This window comes from Mesoplodon bidens (assembly GCF_964165515.1).
Source record: "Mesoplodon bidens genome assembly, chromosome: 12".
In the NCBI taxonomy this organism is placed as follows: domain Eukaryota; kingdom Metazoa; phylum Chordata; class Mammalia; order Artiodactyla; family Ziphiidae; genus Mesoplodon; species Mesoplodon bidens.
This window is the reverse complement of record NC_138168.1, coordinates 80292382-80319904: the sequence shown is the minus strand read 5'-3', so window position 1 is coordinate 80319904 and position 27523 is coordinate 80292382. Positions and strand designations below refer to the sequence as shown.

The 27523-nt window shown below is 41.3% G+C and overlaps 1 protein-coding gene across 17 annotated transcripts in view; it reads left to right on the top strand.

Moving 5' to 3' along the window:
• SYNE1 (spectrin repeat containing nuclear envelope protein 1) overlaps nt 1-27523 on the top strand; it is a 466561-nt gene that overhangs the window by 224565 nt on the left and 214473 nt on the right. For 16 of the 17 annotated variants that reach the window (XM_081251412.1, XM_081251411.1, XM_081251427.1 and 13 more), the window contains 11 exons: nt 2975-3118; nt 3444-3599; nt 5311-5475; nt 6995-7167; nt 8539-8692; nt 11403-11546; nt 12349-12513; nt 16181-16498; nt 17200-17355; nt 17511-17681; nt 26288-26614. In XM_081251412.1, the coding sequence (XP_081107538.1) occupies nt 2975-3118; nt 3444-3599; nt 5311-5475; nt 6995-7167; nt 8539-8692; nt 11403-11546; nt 12349-12513; nt 16181-16498; nt 17200-17355; nt 17511-17681; nt 26288-26614 (2073 nt within the window). The remainder of the gene's footprint in view (nt 1-2974; nt 3119-3443; nt 3600-5310; nt 5476-6994; nt 7168-8538; nt 8693-11402; nt 11547-12348; nt 12514-16180; nt 16499-17199; nt 17356-17510; nt 17682-26287; nt 26615-27523) is intronic. The other variant, XM_081251417.1, reaches the window with a different exon arrangement.

Genomic DNA, 27523 nt, shown 5'->3' with positions numbered 1-27523 from the left:
ATATCTGGAAAGAGAAAATGCATGTTTCTTCAATTCTTCCCTAACCAGAGATCATTGTAATTCTCCTTTGTAATGGTGGCTATTCTTTCATGGTAGGCATCCTCCATTTAATAGAGAGTCATAACCATTGTGCAGGGATCATTAGTGCAGTGTGGCCTGAGCTGTGAAGCATCTGCTGTGGAGGGTAGTACTGTACATCTAGCACAGATAGTGAGGTTACCTAGCTCAAGAGATGTCCAGGAGTAGATGGGTAAGTCAGAAATCGCCTGACTTCCTACTTTTCTTATTTTTCTTCCTTCCCTCCTCCCTTTCTTTTCCTTCCTTCCTTCCTTCCTCCCTTCCTTTTCCTTCCTTCCTTCCTTCCTTCCTCCCCTCTGTTTCCTTCCTTCCTTCCTTCCTTCCTGTCTTCTCTCCATGCTTCCTTCCTTTCTATTAGGAATACACACATATTAACACCTATTGTGTTCCAGGCACTATGTTACGAATACAAAAGGATTAGTCTTTTCTCATTCCTCAGGGAATTCATTTTCTGAAGAGGGAAACAGTATATAAAGAGATGGTTGCAATATAATATAGGTATGCTCAGGAGATGGTAATCCCTCAAAGAAGGATGCAACTAACTCTATTTGGAGAAGTCAAGGAAGGTATCCAGAAAGGCGACATTCTAACTGAACCTTGAAGGCTAAACATTCTTCGAATTGGCCGAAGCCGATGTGCATTTCAGGTAGAAGGAACTGAGTGTGCAGGGCCAGGGTGTCATGAGTGTCAACTCTGAATGGGGGACTTTGAGGGGTTTGACATTCACGTAAGATTTTTGTGGGAAAAGCAACAAAGATAAGACCGGAGATGACACTTAGGGCCAGATAGTGGAATGTCTTGCATACTAAGCAATTTGACCTTGACTCTTGGCCAGAATTCCTTATCTGAACCCCAGAACAGGATTTATTTTCTCAATTTTCACAAGGATGGAACATAACCCATACCATTCTAGGTACATAGAAGAGAGATTAATTCATTACATACAATGGATACTTTAGGATACTAGGGCTTAATTCTAGGGTTGAGAAAGGCTGAGTGAGGAACCTACTGATCTTTAAGCTGGAGATAAACATGTCAACTCTCTGGCTCCAGTGTAGACCAGAATGGCGAATAATAAGTAGCTGGAAGACCAGGGAAAGCTTTTCATAATGGTCCAGATGAGAGAGACAAGAGCCTGAATTAAAGAAATGATAAGGGATAGAGCTTTATCTCTAAAAGAAAACATAACAGGATTTGGTAAAGAATTCAATGAGGGACCCCGGGAAGGAGAAGTTAAGTTTAAGTCTTTGGTTTCTAGTTCAGAAGATGTCATGAATGGTGATGCCATTAACTGAGACATGAATATGACAGAAAAAGTAGTTTGGGAAGGGATAGAAAAATTAATTCAATGTAATATATGTTAAATTTTATGGGCCTGCAATATACTCAGCAGGTAATGGCCAGGAAAGTAGCAGTGAAGGTGAGTGCAAAGTTCAAGAGAGAGGGTAGAGCTGTCAAAACAGTGAGAGTGAATATTTACCAGTCACTGTTGAAGACACTTAACATATATTAATGTGTTTAATCCTCATAACCATTCTCTGAGGTAGAGACTCTTATTTCTATTTTATGGATGAGGAAATTAAGGCAAAAGGTGCTTAAATAATCTACCAAGTTCTCACAGCTAGTAAGTGTTGAAGACAAGGTGTAGACCCAGGCACTCTGACTTGAAGTGCTGTATGAATACAGTTCTGTAAATGGAAGGCTTTAAGGCTTTGTAGGTGGTCACTGAAGCCATTGGAGAAATAACAGGAAAATTATGCAGAGTGAACATTTGGTGGGAGGCCTGTACAACCCCAAGGACAGGAAGCGTATGAGGAACATTAGGAATTGTTCGACTTAGTATCAAGCTGTCTTTATTCCTGTGCCCCAGGCCCCTTGCTCAGGCCCTCTGACTTCACTACTTGGATGAGGAACCCAAACTTTTTACATGAGATCTCTGAGCCCCTACTGCTCAGTCCCCTGTCTTTGTAGCACTAATTCCTGATCACGGTCCCCAGTTTTTCCTTTAGTGGCCCCATGAGACTCCAGTGGCAGGAAAATGGAAACACCTTGAATTTATAAATTGATTTAATTATTCAACAAATATTTGTTGAACGTCTTCCATTTGCCAAGGACTATTTTAAGCTCTGGAGATACAGCAAAGAATAAAACAGAATAGAACTCCTGCCCTCATGAAGCTTACATTTTAGTAGAATACTCCAGGAGTTATCCTGGTATCTTACATTTGTGAAGCACTTTTAATTTTCCAAAGCATTCCCAGCTACCATCTCCCTAAGAGGTGACTATGGCAGCATGACTGTCCCCACATTGTAGACACCAGATCGGATACATATGGAACCTTGAGCCATTCTCCCAGGCTCCTGCAGTTCTTGCCACATAGATTTTTAAGCTAACCTTTGTGGATTTGCTCTTTGACAGTTCTACGCAAAGCTCTGATTTAAATTTAAATTTAAAATCCTTTAGTGCTGGGCTTCCCTGGTGGTGCAGTGGTTGAGAGTCCTCCTGCCGATGCAGGGGGCGCGGGTTCATGCCCCAGTCCAGGAAGATCCCACATGCCGCGGGGTGGCTGGGCCCCTGAGCCATGGCCGCTGAGCCTGCGCGTCTGGAGCCTGTGCTCCTCAACGGGAGAGGCCACAACAGTGAGAGGCCCACGTACCGCAAAAAAAAAGTAGAACTTAAAAACCTCTAAAGGGTTGTTTACAAATTAGCCTGGTGCCAAGGTGAAGGATAGAAATTTCCAGACATTGGGGACAGGAAAAGAAGGGGAGATGGGTGGGGAGGTCAGGTTGTGGTGAGTTTTGAATGCCAAGTGAAGACTCTGGACTTGTTATTAACATTTGTTTTTTTTTTTTTTTTTTTTTTTTTTTGATCCCTAACACTATTTAAAACCTCATAGAATCTAAAGATCCAAATGAAGGACTTTGAAGTAAGTGCTGAGCCTGTACAGGACTGGCTGAGTAAAACCGAGAAGATGGTGCATGAAAGCAGCAATCGCCTGTATGATCTGCCAGCCAAGAGGCGGGAACAGCAGAAGCTGCAGGTGATCAGCCCCTCAGCCCGTCTGGCCATCCCCCATCTACCATGCATTCAGATCACAGGCGTGCAAGCACCCTGGAGTTAGATTTTGCTGTCCTGAGATAGAGTGCACCCGTCCCCAATTTCAGATGTCCTGTTTTCCAGCTTTCCTTTGAGGTGTGATTTGTCCCGTCCTGTAGTCCACACTGTGTGTAGCTTAGAAATAATAACGCGCCTTCGGGACACACCTATTACTCGCCCGTGTTTGTTTCCTCGGTCTTGGGGCCGAAGCTTTGTCTGCGATGTGCTCTTCCCCAGCCTCTTAATAGTGACTTGCTTGTGCTTTTCAGTCAGTCCTTGAGGAAATAAACTGCTACGAGCCTCAGCTCCACAGGCTGAAAGAGAAAGCTCAGCAGCTGTGGGAGGGCCAAGCGGCCAGCAGGAGCTTTATGCACCGAGTGTCACAGCTGTCTTCTCAGTATCTAGCTCTAAGCAATTTAACAAAGGTAACGCCTGCCATGTGCTGTGTGTGAGTGTGGGCCCCAGCTCGCAGAGCTGGGGTCCGGGAGCCTGGGGCCCCGGGACAGGGCTGAGGCGTGTAGGTGCTCTCCCTAGCCTTGCAAGCCCAGCCAAACATTTGTTCTGCCTCATCTCAACATGCTTGTCTGAAAAGAGCAAAGGAGGTTTCAAACACTAAGAGACTTCCCATCTCTATGATTGCACAGAATATTCCCTTTAATTCTGAAGAGGTATGTTCTCCAGAGCTTTTGTCTTGAAGACTCAAAGCATAAACATAAGGCAGAATTCAGAGTATTGTGTCTAAAGATACGCAGATTAAATTACTTTAGAAAAACAGGAATTCAAAGCAGTTTACATTTACTTAGTGGACTACATAGAGTGAGTCGGGGATCATTTTTTCCATTTGTCTCAATTCTTTATATTCATTACATAGTAGTCAAAGATGTGTTGATTGAGAGTTTCAGCTCAGATTCTAGAGCAGAGCTCAAAATTGGCAATGATTCCTATAACTCATTAAAGTGCTTTTCTAACAGCTTAGAAAAAAAGTAAATGGGATCCCACAGTGACCTCACTTAGAGCATTCAGCAGACCCATCTTGAACTTTGTAGGGCCAGCCTACCTTGAGCTTTATGGCCTTGTAACATTTGTTCCCTATATTTCCCTTTTGTATTTCAGACCTGAGAATGTAGGGAACCTGCTGTAACTTGGCTTTGCCTGTTTTAGTGTGGGCTTACTCCTGACCTGCTGTTTGCATCCCCAATAGAACACCATTGAGACAGCCAAATAGTATAGGTGCTGGAGTAAAAGAGTCTGTGTTTACACCAATGTTTTTTACTTTTTTTGTCTTTAGAAAATCTGGCACATATCTGAAATTAGAATAAATGAAAGCCTTCTTTCTATTCCTTTGTATTTATTTAGATACCAAAAAATCAATAGATACTCAAATGCTTTAAGAGCTGACAATTATATTCATAAAATCTTCACTGTTGGATATAAGCTTTTTTTTTTTGCGGTACGCAGGCCTCTCACTGTTGTGGCCTCTCCCATTGTGGAGCACAGGCTCCGGATGGGCAGGCTCAGAGACCATGGCTCACAGGCCCAGCTGCTCCGCGGCATGTGGGATCTTCCCTGACTGGGGCACGAACCCGAGTCCCCTGCATCGGCAGGCGGACTCTCAACCACTGTGCCACCAGGGAAGCCCAGATATAAGCTTTAATAAATAAAACCACATTTACGGTCCCAATTTAGGGATATTACAGAATCTCAGATAATTGTTTTTTTAGAACTGGCTACAATGTAGGTCATGTGGGTATGTGGTATCAGCTGAGCCACATGTGATCGTGTAAGAGCAGAAACTACCTCAGTGGGCTTCCCAGACAAGGTGTGAGGAAGACATTAATGAAATTTCTAGAAAATATCCTAATTGTCGTAAAGAAGAGTAGCGAGTAAGCCGAGGGACACTAAATTGTCATTGTAATCTTTCTGCTTCTTGACCCAATTATTCTCATATTTGTACTCTTTAGAAAGCTATTTCACATCTCATAGATTCATCCAGCCTTGCATCGTATCTGTGAGCACATGGACCTATGGCTGATTGCAGTTATTTGGAGCAAAGGGTTAGCTTTACAATCTGAGTAGCTTCAGGGTGTGAAGTCTCTGTGGAAGGGACAACTGGAAAATGATTTCTGTCATTTCCAGGAGAAAGTGTCAAGACTGGACAGAACTGTTGCAGAACACAATCAGTTCTCCCTCGGGATTAAAGACCTGCAAGACTGGATGACAGATGCGGTCCACATGCTGGATTCTTACTGCCACCCGACCTCTGACAAGAGCGTGCTGGACAGCAGGATGCTCAAGCTTGAGGTGTGCCTTCTACGAGAAATGTCTCTAATTTACAGAATTTGTTTTTCTCAAAAGTTCTCGAGTTTCTGTCTGTCTGGTATGATAATGTCACACCCTGTCCATGAGAAATCCAAGAATGCTCCGTGGATATGATCCTGTTTGCATAGGCAGGCTTTGCCTAAGCACTCCTGAATCGATTGAGCTCAGATATACTCAGTCATAAATACTTTACAAAAACTAAAATAAAATAAGGAAATTTTCTGGCAGTCCAGTGGTTAGGACTCTGTGCTTTCATTGCTGAGGGCATGGGTTCAATCCCTGGTTAGGGGAATAAGGTCCTGCAAGCCACATGGCATGGCCAAAAATATAAAAATTTTTTTAAAAAATTAGAAAATAACAACCCCAAAATGGTTACTTGCTTGATATAGCCAGTTAAGAGGCTAGTTTCCAATTATATCACAGGCACATTTATTCTGAGAAATACTTGGTTGAAACATTTTATCGGGCAAAACCTTTCCCATCTTGTTCAATTCACTTGCCTGCCTGTATCAGTTAGTCTGTTCTTCTCCCATCACAAGATATTAGTTCTGTGTTAGTTTACGTTTGTGATAAAACAATCATTCTGCATTCATTCACCTGTCATTTATACACTGGGTGTCTTCTGGGAGACTGGCATTGTGCCTTGATACCAAAGATTCAAAAATGAATAAAATATGGTCATTGTCCTCAAGGATTTCATTGTCTGAGGCTAGAGGCTGAAACACAGAAGACAGTAATAATAATTACGGTGCTATGGACACACAGAGGAGTGGAGCTGGGCAAGGGGCATCGGGTTAGAGTTGAGGCAGCTTTCTCAGAAAGCCTGATACCTCAGCGGAGATTTCAGAGTGGGACCAAAAGAGCCAAAGCTGAAGAACGCCAACAGCATGGTGTGTGAGACATTACTGGCAGTTCTTTCCTGCTGCAGCAAAAGCCGATGGCCATGACTGGCTGAAACTGAATCTGTAGAGGTTGGCAAGGTCCAGATGAGAGAGAGAGATGAAACTTTACCTTTTAGGTGATAAACACCAGTTTTATAACTTTGAATTCAAAGATCCTTCTTATATAGAAAAAGAAGAGTGCTTGTGAAGAACTTGAAATATATAAATTAATATATAATATGAATTAAGCTATTTCTTTCAATTTGTTGTATGAGAGACCTTAACCTTTATAGAGCTCTTCATCCAGTGACCTTTGAGAATTCAGGAATCCTATTGTCATCTATTTTTCTCTTATTAAAAAACAGTAAAATTAAACTTCAGTGGAAATTAGGGATTATTCAGAGAATAATAATGACCTGAAAGGCCAAGGCCACTCAGGCTGGTGACTGGTTACTGGCACCACCAGCAAGTGACTCTCGTGTCCTCCACCTGATAAGCCTGAGAGACCCGGGGCTCAACCCAACTGCAGATCATCTGCTATCCACAGGGACTCTGAAATATTTAAAGCTAGAAATGTTAAATAAGCAAATGACAAAGGACTTCTGTATGTGCTTTTACAGGCTCTATTATCAGTGAAACAGGAAAAGGAGATCCAGATGAAAATGATAGTGACCAGAGGGGAATCTGTCCTCCAGAATACCTCTCCGGAAGGCATTCCTGCCATTCAGCAGCAGCTGCAGAGTGTGAAGGATATGTGGGCGTCCCTTTTGTCTGCAGGGATTCGTTGTAAAAGGTTAGTGAAGCCGAAGGGCTGCTGTGAAGTCATGGCTAAAAGATCTACAGGATAGCTCAGTAATAGACTGTTCCGGGGTTCTCCCTTTCTCTCTCTCCACCCCTCGGCCCCAATCTCTTTCTCTCTCTCTATTGCCCTGCTCCGTTATTTTTCCCTCCCGTTCTTCCTTCCTGCTTCCCTCCCTCCTTCCTTCCTTTTCTTTTTTCTTCTTGGAACAAAAGAAACTGGCAGGTGCGATCTTTCATTTAGGTTGACGTGCAGTCCTATGTCTGTGTTTTCATAAAACTACATGTTTCTTTGTGTTGATGTTCACTGCTTAAAAAGTCAAAAGATAAATACATGTTTAATCATGTGAAGATATATTAGTTAAAACCAATCAGTTTACTTGGGAAGTAGCCCCAGAAAACACCAGTAGGTGGGGGGAACAACACGTGAGAAAGGGAGGGCATCCAGTAACATGGGCAGCTGGAGCTTATTCCCAGCAGGAGTTGCTGGGAGCCAGTGTAGATAGAGCGTGTCTGGGAATTACCCACAGAGAGCAGGGGAGCTGGAATGTTTGTAAACAAACTGCCATGAGTCAGGCAGGTAGTCGAGGATTGCCTCCAGGGGATGACAATCCCTGGCATTTCTTGCCTACAAGAAAGCTGAGAGGGCACCAGGGACCAAAGGATGCCCTCGGGCCAAGAGGGCAAGGAGTTGGCCTTGGACCGGTTGGCAGTGTAGTGCAGGGGTCTGGTCGGAGGGTGGAGCGCAGAGTGTCTGCTACAGAAGGGTTCAAGCCTGTTAGTAAAATTAGACACGAATGATTAATGGAGTTAAACATGTAACATCTATATTGAGAGAAGGAAGTGCTTAATTTATCAGTCAGAGAAATCATCAGGTTTTAATAATTAGACCAATTCAGGAAATGTTAGCCTATATCATTTGTGATTTTCTGATATTTAAATCTCATGCAAGATAGTGACTATGCTTGTTCTTGTTCGGTTCTTCCTTCCTTCTTTTATTACCTTTTTTTCTCTCCTCTGGATGTTCAACTCAACTCGCTCAGGGCATCTCTCCTGGTTTTGTCTTCAGGCCTCTCCCAGTGTCTCGTGTGACCTGGTTACTGACTCCAGGTTTTCTATCCAGTCCCTCTTCTCCACCCGTTGGCCTGGACTTCACTGACACTTGCTTCTCAAGGCTGTGCTTGCCAGGGACCCAGACTCAGATTTGATAAGCCACAGCCATTCAGCCCCTCTCAAGCCTGCCCCGTCCTGATCTATGAACTTCCTGCTGGGGGAGTAGACGGAACCAACACAGTGATAGAGATCAGACAGATTGAATGTACATGGCTTCTCAGTGTAGATTACTGTCCTTTCAATTACCTTTCAGTCAACTTGAAGGAGCTCTTTCTAAGTGGACAAGTTATCAGGATGACGTCCGACAGTTTTCCAGCTGGATGGACAGCGTGGAGGCCAGCCTAAAAGAATCCGAAAGGCAGTACGCAGAAGTGCGGGACAAAACAGCTGCTCTCGGCAAAGTCAAGGTGGGACCTGGATTTCAGATTCCATTTGTTTTCTGACAGGTGCTTCAGAATTGCCATAGTTGTACAGAAATGTGCTCACCTGAATCCTAGGGCTGTCCACATAGGCAAACTCTATTTGAGGGGTTTACTATAATGTCTAATGGCTTCTCAACCCAAACTTTTGTTTGTGGCTATTTTGTTAGTGAGTGAAAATGTCCTCTTCCAGGAAAACCTCATGGACGCGTGTTTTATGATATATTTAAAATTTGGCAACTTGTAATAGCTTTTCATATCTTCAGCCTGCTCATCATTCGGAAGTAAAAGTACTTTCTTTTCTATCACATCCTTTTATATTTCAACTTTTGTATATTTTTCATAATGTTTATATTAGTACAGTACTACATGTAAAGATTAAGAGATGGATGGATAGATTGATGGTACATAGATAGATAGATAGGTAGGTACTGGAGGTATGTTCTTAAACCTCTTTTTTGCTGATAGTATTCACACATAACATTTTGGAAACCTTTGATTTATTCAATCCAGGGCATATTCATTGGATGGCCTGTTCTACCTAAAACTTATTGTGTCCTAAACAGTACTTATTATCTTCTACCCCAAATCCTTCACACTCCTATATTCTCAGTGTCAGTTCTTTTGTGTCACCCCACACTGAATATCCGAAACTGGGAACCTCGTTTCCCCACACCCTTCTTTCTTACCCCCACTTTGAATTAGGCAGTAGGTCTTGCTGATTGCAGTTCAGAAATGTCTCCTGACTCTAATCCATCCTTTTCCTAAATTGCAACAGCTCACCTCGTCTCTTGTCTCCATCTCCCGTTATCTTCATATAAAGGTGAACGTCTCTCTTTCCTGCCTGAGAGTTCCGTTGCTTTCCACTGTTTACAGTATCATACCAATCTCCCTCCTCTGGTTTGTAAGAATGTTAATAATCTCTTTGCCAGCCTCATTTTGCTCACTCTCCCACCCTCCTTCCACCCTTGTGCCAGTCTTACTGTATTTCTCACTATTTCCTGAATGTGCCACATTAAATGGAATTAAACGATTCCATGCCTTTGCAGAATCTCTTCCCTTTTTCACAAAATACTTTAGCTGTGTCCCGGCATCTGGCAACCTTCTACTTACCTTTCTGAATTAGTTCAGAAGCTATCTTTTCTATGATACCACCACCACCCGAGGCTTAATTAGTTCTTCTGTTCTCTGTTGTTCATATCTCTTTATCAGTTTTATAGAATATATGCTTACATACCTCTCTCCCTCAGTGGATAAAGATGCTTAATTTTCTTTTTATCCTATGCATTTGGCTCTCTGTGTGACACAGAGCAAATGCTGAGTAAAAGTTATTTGAATGACTAAATGACCTTACGTGACCTATGCCAAATCGCTTAACATTTCTGGGTTTGCATGAGTGTTTGCATCTGAAAATTAATCTACTCATAATTATCTACCCATCGTATTGTTATAATGATCTATTGCTTTATTAATTATTCATCTATTCAATAAATATTTACTGAGAACTTGCTACATGCAGGCATTGTGCTCGATTCCAGGTAAATAAAACAGACAAAGGTTGTATTCTGGAGAGGACACCTATACTCATCCGAGAATGCATGAATAAACAAATAATTATAACTGGTGATAAGTGCCCTGAAGAAAAAACTGCATGTTATGAGAGAGAGCCACTGGGACAGGGCAATTAGGGACTGCTTGGAGTCGGGGGAGGGGGAGGAGAGACTGGAAAGGCCTCTCTGAAATAGTAGACAGAAGTGATGCCCTAAGGAATTTAGTGCAGAGAAATCAGCCTGGGGAGGAGGTGGGAAAAGAGCATTTCAGATGGAATAATCAGCATGTCCCTGAGGAGGGAGAGAACCTGGCTCAGATAAAAGGGATCTAGAAGAAAGGCTGGGTGTTGCTGGAGCCGAGAATAAATGGATGGGTGCTGCCAGGTGATCTGGCAGAGGGGCCGGGGACCAGATCCTGCACTGCCATGAGTATGCTAGCCTGTGGATTTTCTACTTGATCCTGACGGCCTTGGGAAAATAATCAATGTTTTAAGCTGGGGAGTGACATGATTCCCTTTAGAATCTTACAATCTTTTATCACTCAAGCTGCTGTGTGGAGTGTGGTGGACAAAGGGACTGGGCAGGAACTGGGGGTAGGGAATCTGCCTAGCAGGATATTGCAAAAGTCCAAGTAAAAGGTGATAGCAGCAGGAGCTGGGGGTTTGCAGGAGACAGGAGAACACATTTCAGGATACAGTGAAGAGAGAGAACTAACAGGATTTCATCATGGATGGAGGGAGGAAGGGTGACTCCAGTGGTCTGAATTGACCAGCTGGGTGGGAATGGTAGCATTTACTGTTTGAAAAAAGACTGAAGGGGAAGGAGGTTTATTGGTGGCTGGGGAAGGATGGGAATGGAATAGAGCTCAAGAGCCCATTTTTGGACAAATTAAGTTTGAGGTTTCCAAGTCAACTGGAATCAGTATCTCAGAGACAGTTCCGGGCCAGATATCAAATACACCCTCCAACTCATATAGATAGATATAGATATAGATATAGATGGATGGATAGAGTGATCTATCTATCTGTCTACAGATAGATAACCTGAGATCACTTGCCAAGTATACAGTTAAAATATCCTAATTTTAGTAGTACCATTGATATGATTATATATGCACCAATTCCTTTATTTTTTTAAATGTTCTCTAGTTATTAAATGAAGAAGTGCTGAGCCACAGCAGCTTGCTGGAGACCATTGAAGTCAAAGGAGCTGGCATGACAGAGCACTATGTCACCCAGTTAGAATTCCAGGACCTTCAAGAACGATACAGAGATATCAGAGAGCGGACCAAGGTGTGGCTCACCGTGTTCCACGCAAACCCACTGAAAAGGCAGCGTTTGGAGCTGTGGTTATTTAAAGACTCATTTATTTGGGGCAATGACAGCCTTGTGAAAGCAGATAGGATAAAAAAAAAAAAGCAAAATGAATTTTAATACTTTGAATACCCCACTGGCAAAACCAATCAAAAACCCTCAACTATTGTTAGGATATGAAAGTTACTGAAGGAAAATAATTCTCAATTTAAAAGTCCTAGCAATGTACCTATTGTAGACAAATTGGGGGCAGGTTCATAAGGAAGACTCATAAATTCTTTAACATGTCTGTTGATGAAAATTTTCTAAAGCAGGAAATAATCACCAATAATATTTATAATACTGTGCTTTATTTCTTTGTGAACTTTCAGCACACCTTACTTTATTAGACAAAGTACATGAAAAATTAAATCCACAGTGAGTCCAAATCCTCACTGAAGGCACAATATAAGAACTTCAGTTTTCTTCATTAGCAAAAATGTATTTTTATGACAAATAAAGTTAATTCATTTTTTGGAATATCCATGTTACATTTCATAAGGAATTCAGAGATCAGGAAGTTAATTCAGGAAAGTGATCTTTAAGACCCCTTTTATACCTAATATTACATTTTTTGTATTTTTTGCCTAGATCTTAATGTTTTACTTTTCTAGGAAATATTCATATTTTAATGACTTAATAATCATGCTTTTCTAAAATTCCAAAAGTGAATTCTTACAGTACGTTGAAACTGCATGTAGAAATGTATTCCCGTCTTAATCATCTTACATGCTAATAATAGGAAGCAGTAACCAAGTCGGAAAAACTAGTTCGCCTGCACCAGGAGTATCAGAGAGACTTGAAGGCGTTTGAAGTTTGGCTGGAACAAGAGCAAGAAAAGCTTGACAGATATTCAGTTCTTGAAGGTGATGCCCACACTCACGAGACAACGTTACGGGATCTTCAGGTAAAGTCGGCTTCATCATAAAGCAAAGGAATTTTCATTCTGAATATGGAATCATTATTTTAAGCAGTGGGAAGTTACTGTGACCTTAAATCCTATAAATAGCTGATATATATTAAGTGAAACCCTAGTAAGGTCTGATCTATAGCATTCTGGGACCTCAGTGGTGTATGCTAGTCGAGATCATTTGATAGGCAGTTTAGACTGAGCAGGACTGGAACTTGAGGAATTGGTTGAGTTACTAAGGTGGCCTCCGACAGGAATGGCTAGTGGTCTTATTTATGGTGTTGGCTGGTCCACCTGCCTGTTCCTCCCTAAAGGGTTGAATTAGATGTGGAACACAGCTGCAGGAGTCAATAGCACGTGACACTTCTCAGAGTCAAATTGGTGGCACCATCTTAGGCCATCTGGTTTTAACCCAAATCTCCCACATTTCTGAGGATAGAGGCCCAGGGACAGAGACCTAGAAGAAGGAATTCGAGGAGCTAGAAAAAGCACTGGTGCTCAGGTAAGCAATCTGAGATTCAGGGCGAGATGGCAAACCTCATGGGGAAGGTGGTCCTAACCCACTTATTCATGGACTCATTTAACATTTACTGAACACCTAATGCAGTACAGACGCTGTACTTGGCTAGCTACTGCAGGTAAAGATGATTAAAATATTATTCTTGCCTGCAAGGAGCTTGCATTCTAAAGAAATGTGGACCCGTTGATAGGTCATAATGATCTATCTAACAATGTGAAAAGGACAATAATAGAACTACTCTATTTTTAGGGATCTTATGGGAGCATCAAAGAGAGACAGATAGGGGTCAGGGGGTTCCCAAGAAGGGGAAACCAGGCACACAGAGCAGAGAACAGAGAAAGGCCAGCAAGACAACTCCATGTCCCACCAGCTCTGTGTTGGAACTTACTGGACACTGGTCAGCTCTTATTGGAATTGGTTCAGGATTTGGCAAGATGTACCTACAGCTCACACAAGGTGGAAAAGCAGGACTGAGATGGTCATCACTGGCTTATAACATTTCTGGCTACTTCAGCGGGTCTCAGGAAGTGTTTGCTGTTTAATGGCAGGAGTGCACGGTTGGGATTAGGAAGTTTGGACTCTGACTTATGGTGAGAACTGACCCTGGGTGACTTTGGCAGAGGTAAATGTCTCTGACTCAGTTTTCTCCACAGAGTTGCTCTGAGGAAGGATTAAATGAGATGGGACAAAAATCTTATTTAAATTATAGTCCATTCATGAAATAAATATACAGCAGAAGTTGAAGAGTCATCGTTTCTTTAGCTTATTTAAGGATCTCATCCATTTTATTCTTAATAGTAGCATACCCTGGTCTGCTAGGTTTAGCTGTTGTAATTTATCTTAATGGAATGGACTTGGTTTTCCGGCTGTAACCCCTCCCAGCCCTTCACTCGAGACATTCTTGGCAAGCAAAGGTCAAGCTCTCCAAGTTCTGTGTAGGAACTGGGCCAAGAAGTCACTTGTCACCAGCAGATGTTTCTCCTGTTCCAGAAGAAAATGTTGCACTTTGGTCAGTATTAATGTAGCCCAAACTCAAACCTAACTCCAACCTCTCAGTTCACTGTGTATTCATTCTTATTGACACTGTCTTATTTTGAGTCACCACAAATGTTAAAAAGGGAGGGGAGACGCTAAGGCAGAAATTGGTGGTGGAGACGTGACATTCCAACTGCACAGCGGAACTACTTCAGGGTCCTGATGTCCTACAGCTCGCTTAGTCATCTGGGGGTCTGCCAGCAGTGTGAAACATGTTCACAAATTATTTTGCATTTACTGAAAGCTTAATTTGAGTCTTAGAACATATAGATTTTTTAAATATTTAACTATATTTTTCCCTCAGAATAAATACTTGAAATGTAGTATATATATAAGAATTTATCTAATGCAGTGATGTGTAGAATAGTGAAAACTGCCATAAAATAGGGAAATGGTGATATATTAAGAAGAACAGGGGCTTCCTTGGTGGCTCAGTGGTTAAGAATCCGCCTGCCAATGCAGGGGACACGGATTCAAGCCCTGGTCCGGGAAGATCCCACATGCCACGGAACAGCTAAGTCCGTGTGTCACAACTGCTGAGCCTGTGCTTTAGAGCCCGTGAGCCACAACTACTGAGCCCACGTGCCTAGAGCCCGTGCTCCACAACAAGAGAAGCCACTGCAATGAGAAGCCCACACACCACAACGAAGAGTAGCCACTGCTCGCCGCCACTAGAGAAAGCTCACGCACAGCAATGAAGACCCAACCTAGCCAAAAATAAATAAATAAATAAGTTAATTAATTTTTAAAAAGGAGATTAATTAGGGCAAGGATCAGTAGACTGTAGCCCAGAACCCGTATTTTAAATAAGATTTTATTGGAACACAGCCACACCTGTTCATATATGTAGCGTCTATGGCTGCTTTGGCACCACAATGGCAAGGTTAGGCAGTTAAGTACTTGCAGCAGAGATTGTGTGGCTCACAAAGCCTAAAATGTTTACTGACCAACCCTTTATGGAAAAAGTTTGCCAAACCCTGAATTAAGGAAAGAGATTGTACAAAATTACCTTTAAAAAATTTTAGGAATTTTGGAATAAAATTTCTGTTTGTCATCATTTTGATTAATACTTTACCATATAAATTGTTCTTCTTTTCCATTTACAATACATTCACATTACAACATTCTTGGAGTGATATCATAGCTGAGGACAAATGTATTCAATAGTCTGAACCATATAAGGTTGCTATTTCTATGGGTAAAAGTGGTCAGTTGTGAGCAATTTCGTTGGTATTAAAGATTTTTTAATAATATTGTATTCTGACTAAATATGTTGGCACTTTTAACATTCTTGGTAGGATATGACTTGGCCCCTTTCAACTTTAGATGATCAGATCAAGTAACACAAGTGTATAATACCGTTTTGCCAACAACTTTAAGGATATGAGTTTTTCTTTCTATAAAAAAAGTAGTTTATGCTCTTCAAGACTTGGTTCATACTAAATTTATAGGGTAAATTTCTGGGACTTATGCTTTGGTGGAGGGAAATGTATTTGTACCTAGGAGTACCTGATGGGCAGGTGTGATAATTCAGCCTTCCAGGATTGTATGCCCTGTACCCTCCAGGGCCAACTTCTCTTTGCCAACGCATTCCCTAGAACATCTTTGGCAAAGGCTCCCTCCTTAGCAAAAACAAGGTCCATTGTTCCCTTCTCAACCACACATGTAGCACTGACCCCATTCAATGTCAAAGCAAGAAACCTTAGGCTCTTTAAACAGATTAGGAGCCAAAAAAAGCCTAGGTTATTATATTAAACAATAACCCTTTAATCGCAGTGTTTTTTGCCTGTAGGCTGAAAAGCCGAATTTCAGACACTGCTTCTAAGATGACTGAGAAAAATATTTCTCTCGGTGTGTGTATTTGTATGTATATGTGTGCATTCTGATTAATTTAACTGGAAATATTTCAGAATGTTTTTCCTGACTTGGGAGACAGTATTCAGTTTTCGGTACATATTTTTTTGTGTAAGTCGGAATCAAAGCATTCTTTCCTAACGTGAAGTTTTCTTGAAGCCAGCGTGAAGGGCACAGTTGGCTTGAGTGAGACATGATCACCTACATGGATGTAAAATATGAGTGAGGTGTGGCAGCCATACCTTTCCCCTACAGGAGCTCCAGGTGCGCTGTGCAGAGGGGCAGGCCCTGTTGCATTCAGTGCTGCACGCCAGAGAGGAAGTGATACCATCGGGCATCCCCCAGACGGAGGACCGGGCATTAGAGTCTCTCCGGCAGGACTGGCAGGCTTACCAGCAGAGGCTGTCCGAGACCCGAACTCAGTTCAATAATGTAGTCAACAAATTGAGACTGATGGAACAAAAGTTTCAGCAAGTAGACGAGTGGCTAAAAGCAATGGAGGACAAAGTGAGTCTCAGAAGTGGACGTCAGTCTAACCGGGCAGCCAAGGAGATACAATTACATCAGATGAAGGTACAACAAATGTAAATTCCTCATCTTTGTCAAAGTAGCAGTTGCCTTGCATAATTTGTTTCCTTAAAATATTTAGTAACTTTTGGTCCAAGGTTTAGCTTTTGCAAAATCTCTTTCTACTTGCAATGAAATTTGATGTACATTATAATGGAGCATTCTTCTATCAGCAATTATTTATTAGAATCCTAAGGCAGTCTAGTTTAATGAAGTATTTTATATTTTCTTCCCAATCTTTATTACCTTGCTTGGTAAAGATACATGAATGCTAGGGTTGCAATAATTTCTTTATGGCTCTGATTTGAAATTGCTCTAATATACTACATTGACATAATACTTGAAAATTAATTTTATTCAAATTTTTATGTAGAGTCAGTGCACATGATCAAAATAATCCTTAGGCCTCTGGAACTTCTTTTCCTTATTCATCTATTTTAAAATTTATCTAAGTACAACAAAAGATATAAAAATATATGTAATATAGACAGAAAAGCACTCAAACTCATTAAGTGTACAGTTTTTATCATGTTACTGGAATTACATTTTCATGAAGGTTTTATGTGAAGTATTTTCAAAATTACATCACAGAATAAGTATATTGTAACAATACACTGAAATCGTTTTCTAGTAAGAAGATATATTTATTTGTCTTACTCAAGAATCTGTAAGATTGAACCTTTCCCTCCAATATTGTGTCATTTCAGAAGTGGCATGAGGAAGTCACTGCGTACAGAGATGAAGTTGAGGAAGTGGGAGCCAGAGCCCAGGAGATCCTGGATGAGAGCCACGTGAGCAGCCGAATGGGCTGCCAGGCCACGCAGCTGACGTCCAGATACCAAGCCCTTCTCCTCCAGGTGCTGGTGAGTGGGCCACCCCTGCTCATCATAGGCCAGCAAACTTCACAAGCCAGATGTTCTTCCTTTCGCTAACTTCCAGTGAAGATAATACGTGTTTATCAAGAAAGGCACTGGCACAGGTCTTTAATCACTGTTCAATTGTGTTTCTTCTTTCAAAGGAACAAATAAAATTCCTGGAGGAAGAGATCCAGAGTTTGGAGGAATCAGAATTATCTTTAAGTTCCTATTTGGATTGGTACAGCTCTACTCACAAAAACTTCAAGAATGTGGCTGCCAAAATTGATAAAGTAGATAAAGTGATGATGGGGAAAAAAATGAAGACATTGGAGGTAGGCATGCAAATATCAGGCTTGTCTCCCAACCCTTCTTTTTTCATGAGCTGTTCCTGTCTCTGGCGTAGAATTGGGAGTGCCTGTGTTTATCCCCGCCCAGTATGATTGGTGATCCTTGGCTCATCATTTCACTCTAAATTCCAAGTTATAATCTCTTAAGCCAAAACTGGCTTTCATTTATTTGTGTTGTGAAGTTATTTCAATGTCTTACACATGGCTGCGCACGAAATTCTTAACTAAGTTCCAGTTTGACACTAACTATTAAAGAAAAAAAATATCTCAAATTCATGGCACTGTGCGTTAATAGAGTTTTAACTCAGATCTATAGGAGCACTGTTAAGGACAAGAGAAACATCAAGTTCTTCCTTAAGTCTCTGATTTGGAAATGATATGCTGATCAAGACTTTAAAAGACCTATGCTGGGAGTTCCGGGTAAGATGGCGGAAGAGTAAGACGCGGAGATCACCTTCCTCCCCACGGATACACCAGAAATACAGCTACACGTGGAACAACCCCTACAGAACACCTACTGAACGCTGGCAGAAGACCCCAGACCTCCCAAAAGGCAAGAAACCCCCCACATACCTGGGTAGGGCAAAGCGGAGAGATCCCCACACAGAGGATCGGTGCCGAGCGGCACTCACCAGCCCGAGAGGCTTGTCTGCTCGCCCGCTGGGGCGCGCAGCGCTGGAAGCTGAGGCTCGGGCTTCGGTCAGAGCGCAGGGAGAGGACTGGGGCTGGCGGCGAGAACTCAGCCTGAAGGGGGCTAATGTGCCACAGCTAGCCGGGAGGGAGTCCGGGAAAACTCTGGAGATGCCGAAGAGGCAAGAGACTTTTTCTTCCCTCTTGCTTTCCTGGTGCGCGAGGAGAGGGGATTAAGAGCGCTGCTTAAAGGGGCTCCACAGACGGGCGCGAGTCGCGACTGAAAGCGCGGAGCCCAGTGACGGGCGTGGGACGCTGGGGCTGCTGCTGCCGCCGCCAAGAAGCCTGTGTGCGAGCGCAGGTCACTGCCCACACCGCCCTTCCGGGAGCCTGTGCAGCCCGCCACTGCCGGGGTCCCGGGATCCAGGGGCGGCTTCCCTGGGAGAACGCACGGCGCGCCTCGGGCTGGTGCAACGTCACGCCGACCTCTGCCGCTGCAGGCTCGCCCCGCACTCCGTGCCCCTTCCTCCCGCCCGGCCTGAGTGAGCCAGAGTCCCCGAAGAGGCTGCTCCTTTAACCCTGTCCTGTCTGAGCGAAGAACAGACGCCCTCCGGCGACCTACACGCAGAGGCGGGGCCAAATCCAAAGCTGAGACCCAGGAGCTGTGAGAACAAAGAAGAGAAAGGGAAACCTCTCCCAGCAGCCTCAGAAGCAGCGGATTAAAGCTCCACAATCAACTTGATGTACCCTGCATCTGCGGAATACATGAATAGACAACACATCATCCAAAATTGAGGAGCCCGGAGTCAGTGCTGTGCCTCTCAGGTGGGAGAGCCAACTTCAGGACACTGGTCCACAAGAGACCTCCCAGCTCCACATAATATCAAACGGCAAATATCTTCCAGAGATCTCCAGCTCAACACCAGCACCCAGCTTCACTCAACGACCAGCAAGCTACAGTGCTGGACACCCTAAGCTAAACAACTAGCAAGACAGGAACACAACGCCACCCATTAGCAGAGAGGTGGCCTAAAATCATAAAAAGTCTGCAGACACCCCAAAACACACCACCAGACGTGGACCTGCCCACCAGAAAGACAAGATCCAGCCTCATCCACCAGAACACAGGCACTAGTCCCCTCCACCAGGAAGCTTACACAACCCACTAAACCAACCTTAGCCACTGGGGACAGACACCAAAAACAACGGGAACTACGAACCTGCAGCCTGCAAAAAGGAGACCCCAAACACAGTAACATAAGCAAAATGAGAAGACAGAAAAACACACAGCAGGAGAAGGAGCAAGATAAAAACCCACCAGATCTAACAAATGAAGAGGTAATAGGCAGTCTACCTGAAAAAGAATTCAGAATAATGATGGTAAAGATGATCCAAGATTCTATTTCCCAGATCCAAAATCTTGGAAATAGAATAGACAAAATGCAAGAAACAGTTAACAAGGACCTAGAAGAACTAAAGATGAATCAAGCATCGATTAAAAACACAATACATGAAATAAAAAATACTCTAGATGGGATCAATAGCAGAATAACTGAGGCAGAAGAACGGATAAGTGAGGTGGAAGATAAAATAGTGGAAATAACTGCTGCAGAGCAAAATAAAGAAAAAAGAATGAAAAGAACAGAGGACAGTCTCAGAGACCTCTGGGACAACATTAAACGCACCAACATTCGAATTATAGGGGTTCCAGAAGAAGAAGAGAAAAAGAAAGGGACTGAGAAAATATTTGAAGAGATTATAGTTGAAAACTTCCCTAATATGGGAAAGGAAATAGTTAATCAAGTCCAGGAGGCACAGAGAGTCCCATACAGAATAAATCCAAGGAGAAATACGCCAAGACACATATTAATCAAACTGTCAAAAATTAAACACAAAGAAATCATATTAAAAGCAGCAAGGCAAAAACAACAAATAACACACAAGGGAATCCCCATCAGGATAACAGCTGATCTCTCAGCAGAAACTCTACAAGCCAGAAGGGAGTGGCAGGACATAATTAAAGTGATGAAGGAGAAAAACCTGCAACCAAGATTACTCTACTCAGCAAGGATCTCATTCAGATTTGATGGAGAAATTAAAACGTTTACAGACAAGCAAAAGCTGAGAGAGTTCAGCACCACCAAACCAGCTTTACAACAAATGCTAAAGGAACTTCTCTAGGCAAGAAACACAACAGAAGTAAAAGACCTACAATAACGAACCCAAAACAATTAAGAAAATGGGAACAGGAACATACATATCGATAATTACCTTAAATGTAAATGGACTAAATGCTCCCACCAAAAGATACAGATTGGGGCTTCCCTGGTGGCGCAGTGGTTGAGAATCCGCCTGCCGATGCAGGGGACATGGGTTCGTGCCCTGGTCTGGGAAGATCCCACATGCCGCGGAGCGGCTAGGCCCGTGAGCCATGGCTGCTGAGCCTGCGTGTCCAGAGCCTGTGCTCCGCAACGGGAGAGGCCACAACAGTGAGAGGCCCGCGTACCGCAAAAAAAAAAAAAAAAAAAAAAAAAAAAAAGATACAGATTGGCTGAATGGATACAAAAACAAGACCCATATATATGCTGTCTACAAGAGACCCACTTCAGACCTAGAGACACATACAGACTGAAAGTAAGGGGATGGAAAAAGATATTCCATGCAAATGGAAACCAAAAGAAAGCTGGAGTAGCAATTCCCATATCAGACAAAATAGACTTTAAAATAAAGACTACTAGAAGAGACAAAGAAGGACACTACATAATGATCAAGGGATCAATCCAAGAAGAAGATATAACAATTATAAATATTTATGCACCAAACATAGGAGCACCTCAATACATAAGGCAAATACTAACAGCCATAAAAGGAGAAATCGACAGTAACACAATCATAGTAGGGGACTTTAACACCCCACTTTCACCAATGGACAGATCATCCAAAATGAAAATAAATAAGGAAACACAAGCTTTAAATGATACATTAAACAAGATGGACTTAATTGATATTTATAGGACATTCCATCCCAAAACAACAGAATACACATTTTTCTCAAGTGCTCATGGAACATTCTCCAGGATAGATCATATCTTGGGTCACAAATCAAGCCTTGGTAAATTTAAGAAAATTGAAATTGTATCAAGTATCTTTTCCGACCACAATGCTATGAGACTAGATATCAATTACAGGAAAAGAGCTGTAAAAAATACAAACACATGGAGGCTAAACAATACACTACTTAATAACGAAGTGATCACTGAAGAAATCAAAGAGGAAATCAAAAAATACCTAGAAACAAATGACAATGGAGACACGACGACCCAAAACCTATGGGATGCAGCAAAAGCAGTCCTAAGAGGGAAGTTTATAGCAATACAATCCCACCTTAAGAAACAGGAAACATCTCGAATAAACAACCTAACCTTGCACCTAAAGCAATTAGAGAAAGAAGAACAAAAACATCCCAAAGTTAGCAGAAGGAAAGAAATCATAAAAATCAGATCAGAAATAAATGAAAAAGAAATGAAGGAAACAATAGCAAAGATCAATAAAACTAAAAGCTGGTTCTTTGAGAAGATAAACAAAATTGATAAACCATTAGCCAGACTCATCAAGAAAAAAAGGGAGAAGACTCAAATCAATAGAATTAGAAATGAAAAAGGAGAAGTAACAACTGACACTGCAGAAATACAAAAGATCATGAGAGATTACTATAAGCAACTCTATGCCAATAAAATGGACAACCTGGAAGAAATGGACAAATTCTTAGAAATGCACAACCTGCCGAGACTGAACCAGGAAGAAATAGAAAATATGAACAGACCAATCACAAGCACTGAAATTGAAACCGTGATAAAAAATCTTCCAACAAACAAAAGCCCAGGACCAGATGGCTTCACAGGCGAATTCTATCAAGCATTTAGAGAAGAGCTAACACCTATCCTTCTGAAACTCTTCCAAAATATAGCAGAGGGAGGAACACTCCCAAACTCATTCTACGAGGCCACCATCACCTTGATACCAAAACCAGGCAAGGATGTCACAAAGAAAGAAAACTACAGGCCAATATCACTGATGAACATAGATGCAAAAATCCTCAACAAAATACTAGCAAACAGAATCCAACAGCACATTAAAAGGATCATACACCATGATCAAGTGGGGTTTATTCCAGGAATGCAAGGATTCTTCAATATACACAAATCAATCAACGTGATACACCATATTAACAAATTGAAGGAGAAAAACCATATGATCATCTCAATAGACGCAGAGAAAGCTTTCGACAAAATTCAACACCCATTTATGATAAAAACCCTGCAGAAAGTAGGCATAGAGGGAACTTTCCTCAACATAATAAAGGCCATATATGACAAACCCACAGCCAGCATCGTCCTCAATGGTGAAAAACTGAAACCATTTCCACTAAGATCAGGAACAAGACAAGGTTGCCCACTCTCACCACTCTTATTCAACCTAGTTTTGGAAGTTTTAGCCACAGCAATCAGAGAAGAAAAGGAAATAAAAGGTATCCAAATTGGAAAAGAAGAAGTAAAGCTGTCACTGTTTGCAGATGACATGATACTATACATAGAGAATCCTAAAGATGCTACCAGAAAACTACTAGAGTTAATCAATGAATTTGGTAAAGTTGCAGGATACAAAATTAATGAACAGAAATCTCTGGCATTCCTATATACTAATGATGAAAACTCTGAAAGTGAAATCAAGGAAACACTCCCATTTACCATTGCAACAAAAAGAATAAAATATCTAGGAATAAACCTACCTAAGGAGACAAAAGACCTGTATGCAGAAAATTATAAGACACTGATGAAAGAAATTAAAGATGATACAAATAGATGGAGAGATGTACCATGTTCTTGGATTGGAAGAATCAACATTGTGAAAATGACTCTACTAGCCAAAGCAATCTACAGATTCAATGCAATCCCTATCAAACTACCACTGGCATTTTTCACAGAACTAGAACAAAAAATTTCACAATTTGTATGGAAACACAAAAGACCCCGAATAGCCAAAGCAATCTTGAGAACGAAAAATGGAGCTGGAGGAATCAGGCTCCCTGACTTCAGACTATACTACAAAGCTACAGTAATCAAGACAGTATGGTACTGGCACAAAAACAGAAAGATAGATCAATGGTACAGGATAGAAAGCCCAGAGTTAAACCCACAGACATATGGTCACCTTATCTTTGATAAAGGAGGCAGGAATGTACAGTGGAGAAAGGACAGTCTCTTCAATAAGTGGTGCTGGGAAAACTGGATAGGGACATGTAAAAGTATGAGATTAGATCACTCCCTAACACCATACACAAAAATAAGCTCAAAATGGATTAAAGACCTAAATGTAAGGCCAGACACTATCAAACTCTTAGAGGAAAACATAGGCAGAACACTCTATGACATAAATCACAGCAAGATCCTTTTTGACCCACCTCCTAAAGAAATGGAAATAAAGACAAAAATAAACACATGGGACCTAATGAAACTTAAAAGCTTTTGCACAACAAACGAAAACATAAACAAGACCAAAAGACAACCCTCAGAATGGGAGAAAATATTTGCAAATGAAGCAACTGACAAAGGATTAATCTCCAAAATTTATAAGCAGCTCATGCAGCTCAATAACAAAAAAACAAACAACCCAATCCAAAAATGGGCAGAAGACCTAAATAGACATTTCTCCACAGAAGATATACAGACTGCCAACAAACACATGAAAGGATGCTCAACATCTTTACTCATTAGAGAAATGCAAATCAAAACTACAATGAGATATCATCTCACACCAGTCAGAATGGCCATCATCAAAAAATCTAGAAACAATAAATGCTGGAGAGGGTGTGGAAAAAAGGGAACACTCTTGCACTGCTGGTGGGAATGTGAATTGGTACAGCCGCTATGGAGAACGGTATGGAGGTTCCTTAAAAAACTACAAATAGAACTACCATATGACCCAGCAATCCCACTACTGGGCATATACCCTGAGAAAACCATAATTCAAAAAGAGACATGTACCAAAATGTTCATAGCAGCCCTATTTACAATAGCCCGGAGATGGAAACAACCTAAGTGTCCATCATCGGATGAATGGGTAAAGAAGATGTGGCACATATATACAATGGAATATTACTCAGCCATAAAAAGAAATGAAATTGAGCTATTTGTAATGAGGTGGATAGACCTAGAGTCTGTCATACAGAGTGAAGTAAGTCAGAAAGAGAAAGACAAATACTGTATGCTAACACATATATATGGAATTTAAGAAAAAAAATGTCATGAAGAATATAGGGGTAAGACAGGAATAAAGACACAGACCTACTAGAGAATGGACTTGAGGATATGGGGAGGGGGAAGGGTAAGCTGTGACAAAGTGAAAGAGTGGCATGGACATATATACACTACCAAACGTAAGGTAGATAGCTAGTGGGAAGCAGCCGCATAGCACAGGGAGATCAGCTCGGTGCTTTGTGACCGCCTGGAGGGGTGGGATAGGGAGGGTGGGAGGGAGACGCAAAAGGGAGGGGATATGGAAACATATGTATATGTATAACTGATTAAATTTGTTATAAAAAAATAAAATAAAATAAAATAAAAATCATAACTCCCCAAAAAAAAAAAAAAACTCTGATGGAAAAAAAAAAATCAAGTAATACTCCTATGTAAAAAAAAAAAAAAAAAAAAAAAAAGGAGGAACGAACTTGCAGTTGATGGAAATGAAAGGTAAATGCTTCAAAGCAATGTGCTTGATTGTTTCTGTGATAAACTCCACAGAGGCCTTCCAACAGAGGCAACATTTTAGGTTGTTCATTCTTTCCATGAGTTCTGAAATAATTAAACAATATTTATGAAGATGTAAAAACTCATATATCCTTGACCAAAGCAATCCTATTTCTAGGAATCTACCCTACAGGTATATTTGCCCCTGTGGGAAATGATGTGTTACGAGGATTTTTGTTGCAGCATTGTTAGTAACAGCAGCAAATTGGAAATAATCTAAATGTCCATCAGTAGGGGGCTAGTTAAAGAAACAGTACATCAAACTATGGAATACTATGTCACCATTTAAAAATATGTGGCAGCTTATCTGGACTGATAAGGTGCCATCTCCAAGATACATTTTTAGGTGAAAAAAACAGTGCAGAAGAGTATATGTAGCATGCTGCTGATTATCTAAAAACAAAAAGAACATAAATGTGCACGTTTATGTGTATCTTTGCACAGACCACCTTTGGAACGACCAGGTAAGAAACTGGAAACAACCAGTGTTTTCTCTGCAGTGAACTGGGAGTCCCAGGGACAAAGGTTGGGGAAGGCTTACTTTTCAGTGGACACTCTTTGTACCTTTTGGATTTTGTATCATATGCATATATTACCTATGCAAAAGGTAGAATATTAATTTTAAAAGAGCATTAAGACAATGAGAAGGCAAGCCACAGACTAGGAGAAAATATTGGCGAAATTCATATCTGATAAAGGACCGTTATCCAAAACATACAAAGAACTCTTAAAACTCAACAATAAGAAAACAAACAACCCAATTACCACTACACACCAATTAGAATGGCCAAAATCCAGAACACTGATAGCAACAAATGCTGGTGAGGATGTGGAGTGACAGGAACTCTCGTTCATTGCTGGTGGGAATGCAAAATGGTACAGTTACTTTGGAAGGCAGTTTGGTGGTTTCTTACAAAACTAATACCATAAAAAAAAAAAAAAAGACCTATGCTGAAGTAAAGAAGATTCCTGATTGCTGCCGTGCCAAATCTGGTTATAAACTTCAAAAAACATATTTTAAGGAGAAATCAGTGGACTCAAGAATGGGACTTCAAAGGCTGTTCTTTAAAAGGAAAGAAATAATGCTAAGTTACTTGCATTTATTTGTTTGTTTATTCATTTGTTTGTTTGCATTTGCCTCCCACTTTTTCTCAGGGTTTGCTAAAAGACATGGAGAAAGGCCAGAGTTTGCTCAAATCAGCCCGAGAGAAAGGAGAGAGGGCTCTTACATACTTGGAAGATAGTGAGGCAGAGACGTTAAGAAAAGAGATCCATGACCATGTGGAACAGTTGAAGGAACTGACCAGCACTGTCCGGAAGGAGCACATGACTCTGGAAAAAGGCCTTCATTTAACGAAGGAATTCTCAGATAAATACAAAGCACTAACTCAGTGGATAGCAGAATACCAAGAAATCCTACACATTCCTGGAGAACCCAAAATGGAATTATATGAGAAAAAAGCTCAACTATCTAAATACAAGGTAGTGTGTTGTTACTAAGTGACAGATGCACGAGGACGTCACGTGGGACTGAGCTGGTGGGATGTGATTCCTGGTTTGTGTCACCCTTAGTGAGTGCTAGAAAAAGTCCTTAACGTGCCTATTCTGCTGGCGGGGAGTGGTATAGATTTATTTGGCTGGAAACACTACACCAGACTTATTTTTCCATTCAGGAATTGTATTTGTCTGATATTCAAAGGTTGTATCAGTAAATGGAGATCTGTTCTGACAGTGTGATCCAGGTATGTGGATCCTCCAGAAAAACCTTCTTGGCATTAGGATCTCACACCTACAGATTTTATCTTTCATGTAGAGTCTTTCCTTCATCTTTTGGTACAGAAGGCCTATAAACTGACCTGTGGTAAATTCAAAATGAGACATCATACTTCTAAGAAAATGAATTCTAATTAACCAACTGTAGTTAAACATCTTAGAAATTAATTTTTGAAAGAATAAATGGTGATGTGGATATCACTATACATGCTGTAGATATAAATATTTCACATGCTCAAATCTGTGAAACAGTTATTGAAGATTATACATGGAATAGTCTGTTTTCTAAATTTGACCCAAATTATTTAGCGATATTCTTTAAGAATTACAGTGTGATGGCTTGCCTCAAAGCTTTTCCTGTCGGAAGCTTTTTCCTACTCCAGCCAGTATGTCTATTCCTGTCCTTGGTTCTTCTGCCTAGCCTGACAGTGTGTCTTTGAAGGTGTTATATAAGAATCACACTACTTCTTCTTTTTTAGTTCCCTCTGAGTTCTTTATATATTTTTTTTCTTTTTTTTTAGTTCTTGATATATTTAGATAGCACTTTTAGGCCATCATAGCAACATTGCAACTGGAATTTGTCTCCCAGTCTTCACATCCAGCTCAAGCTGCTATTGA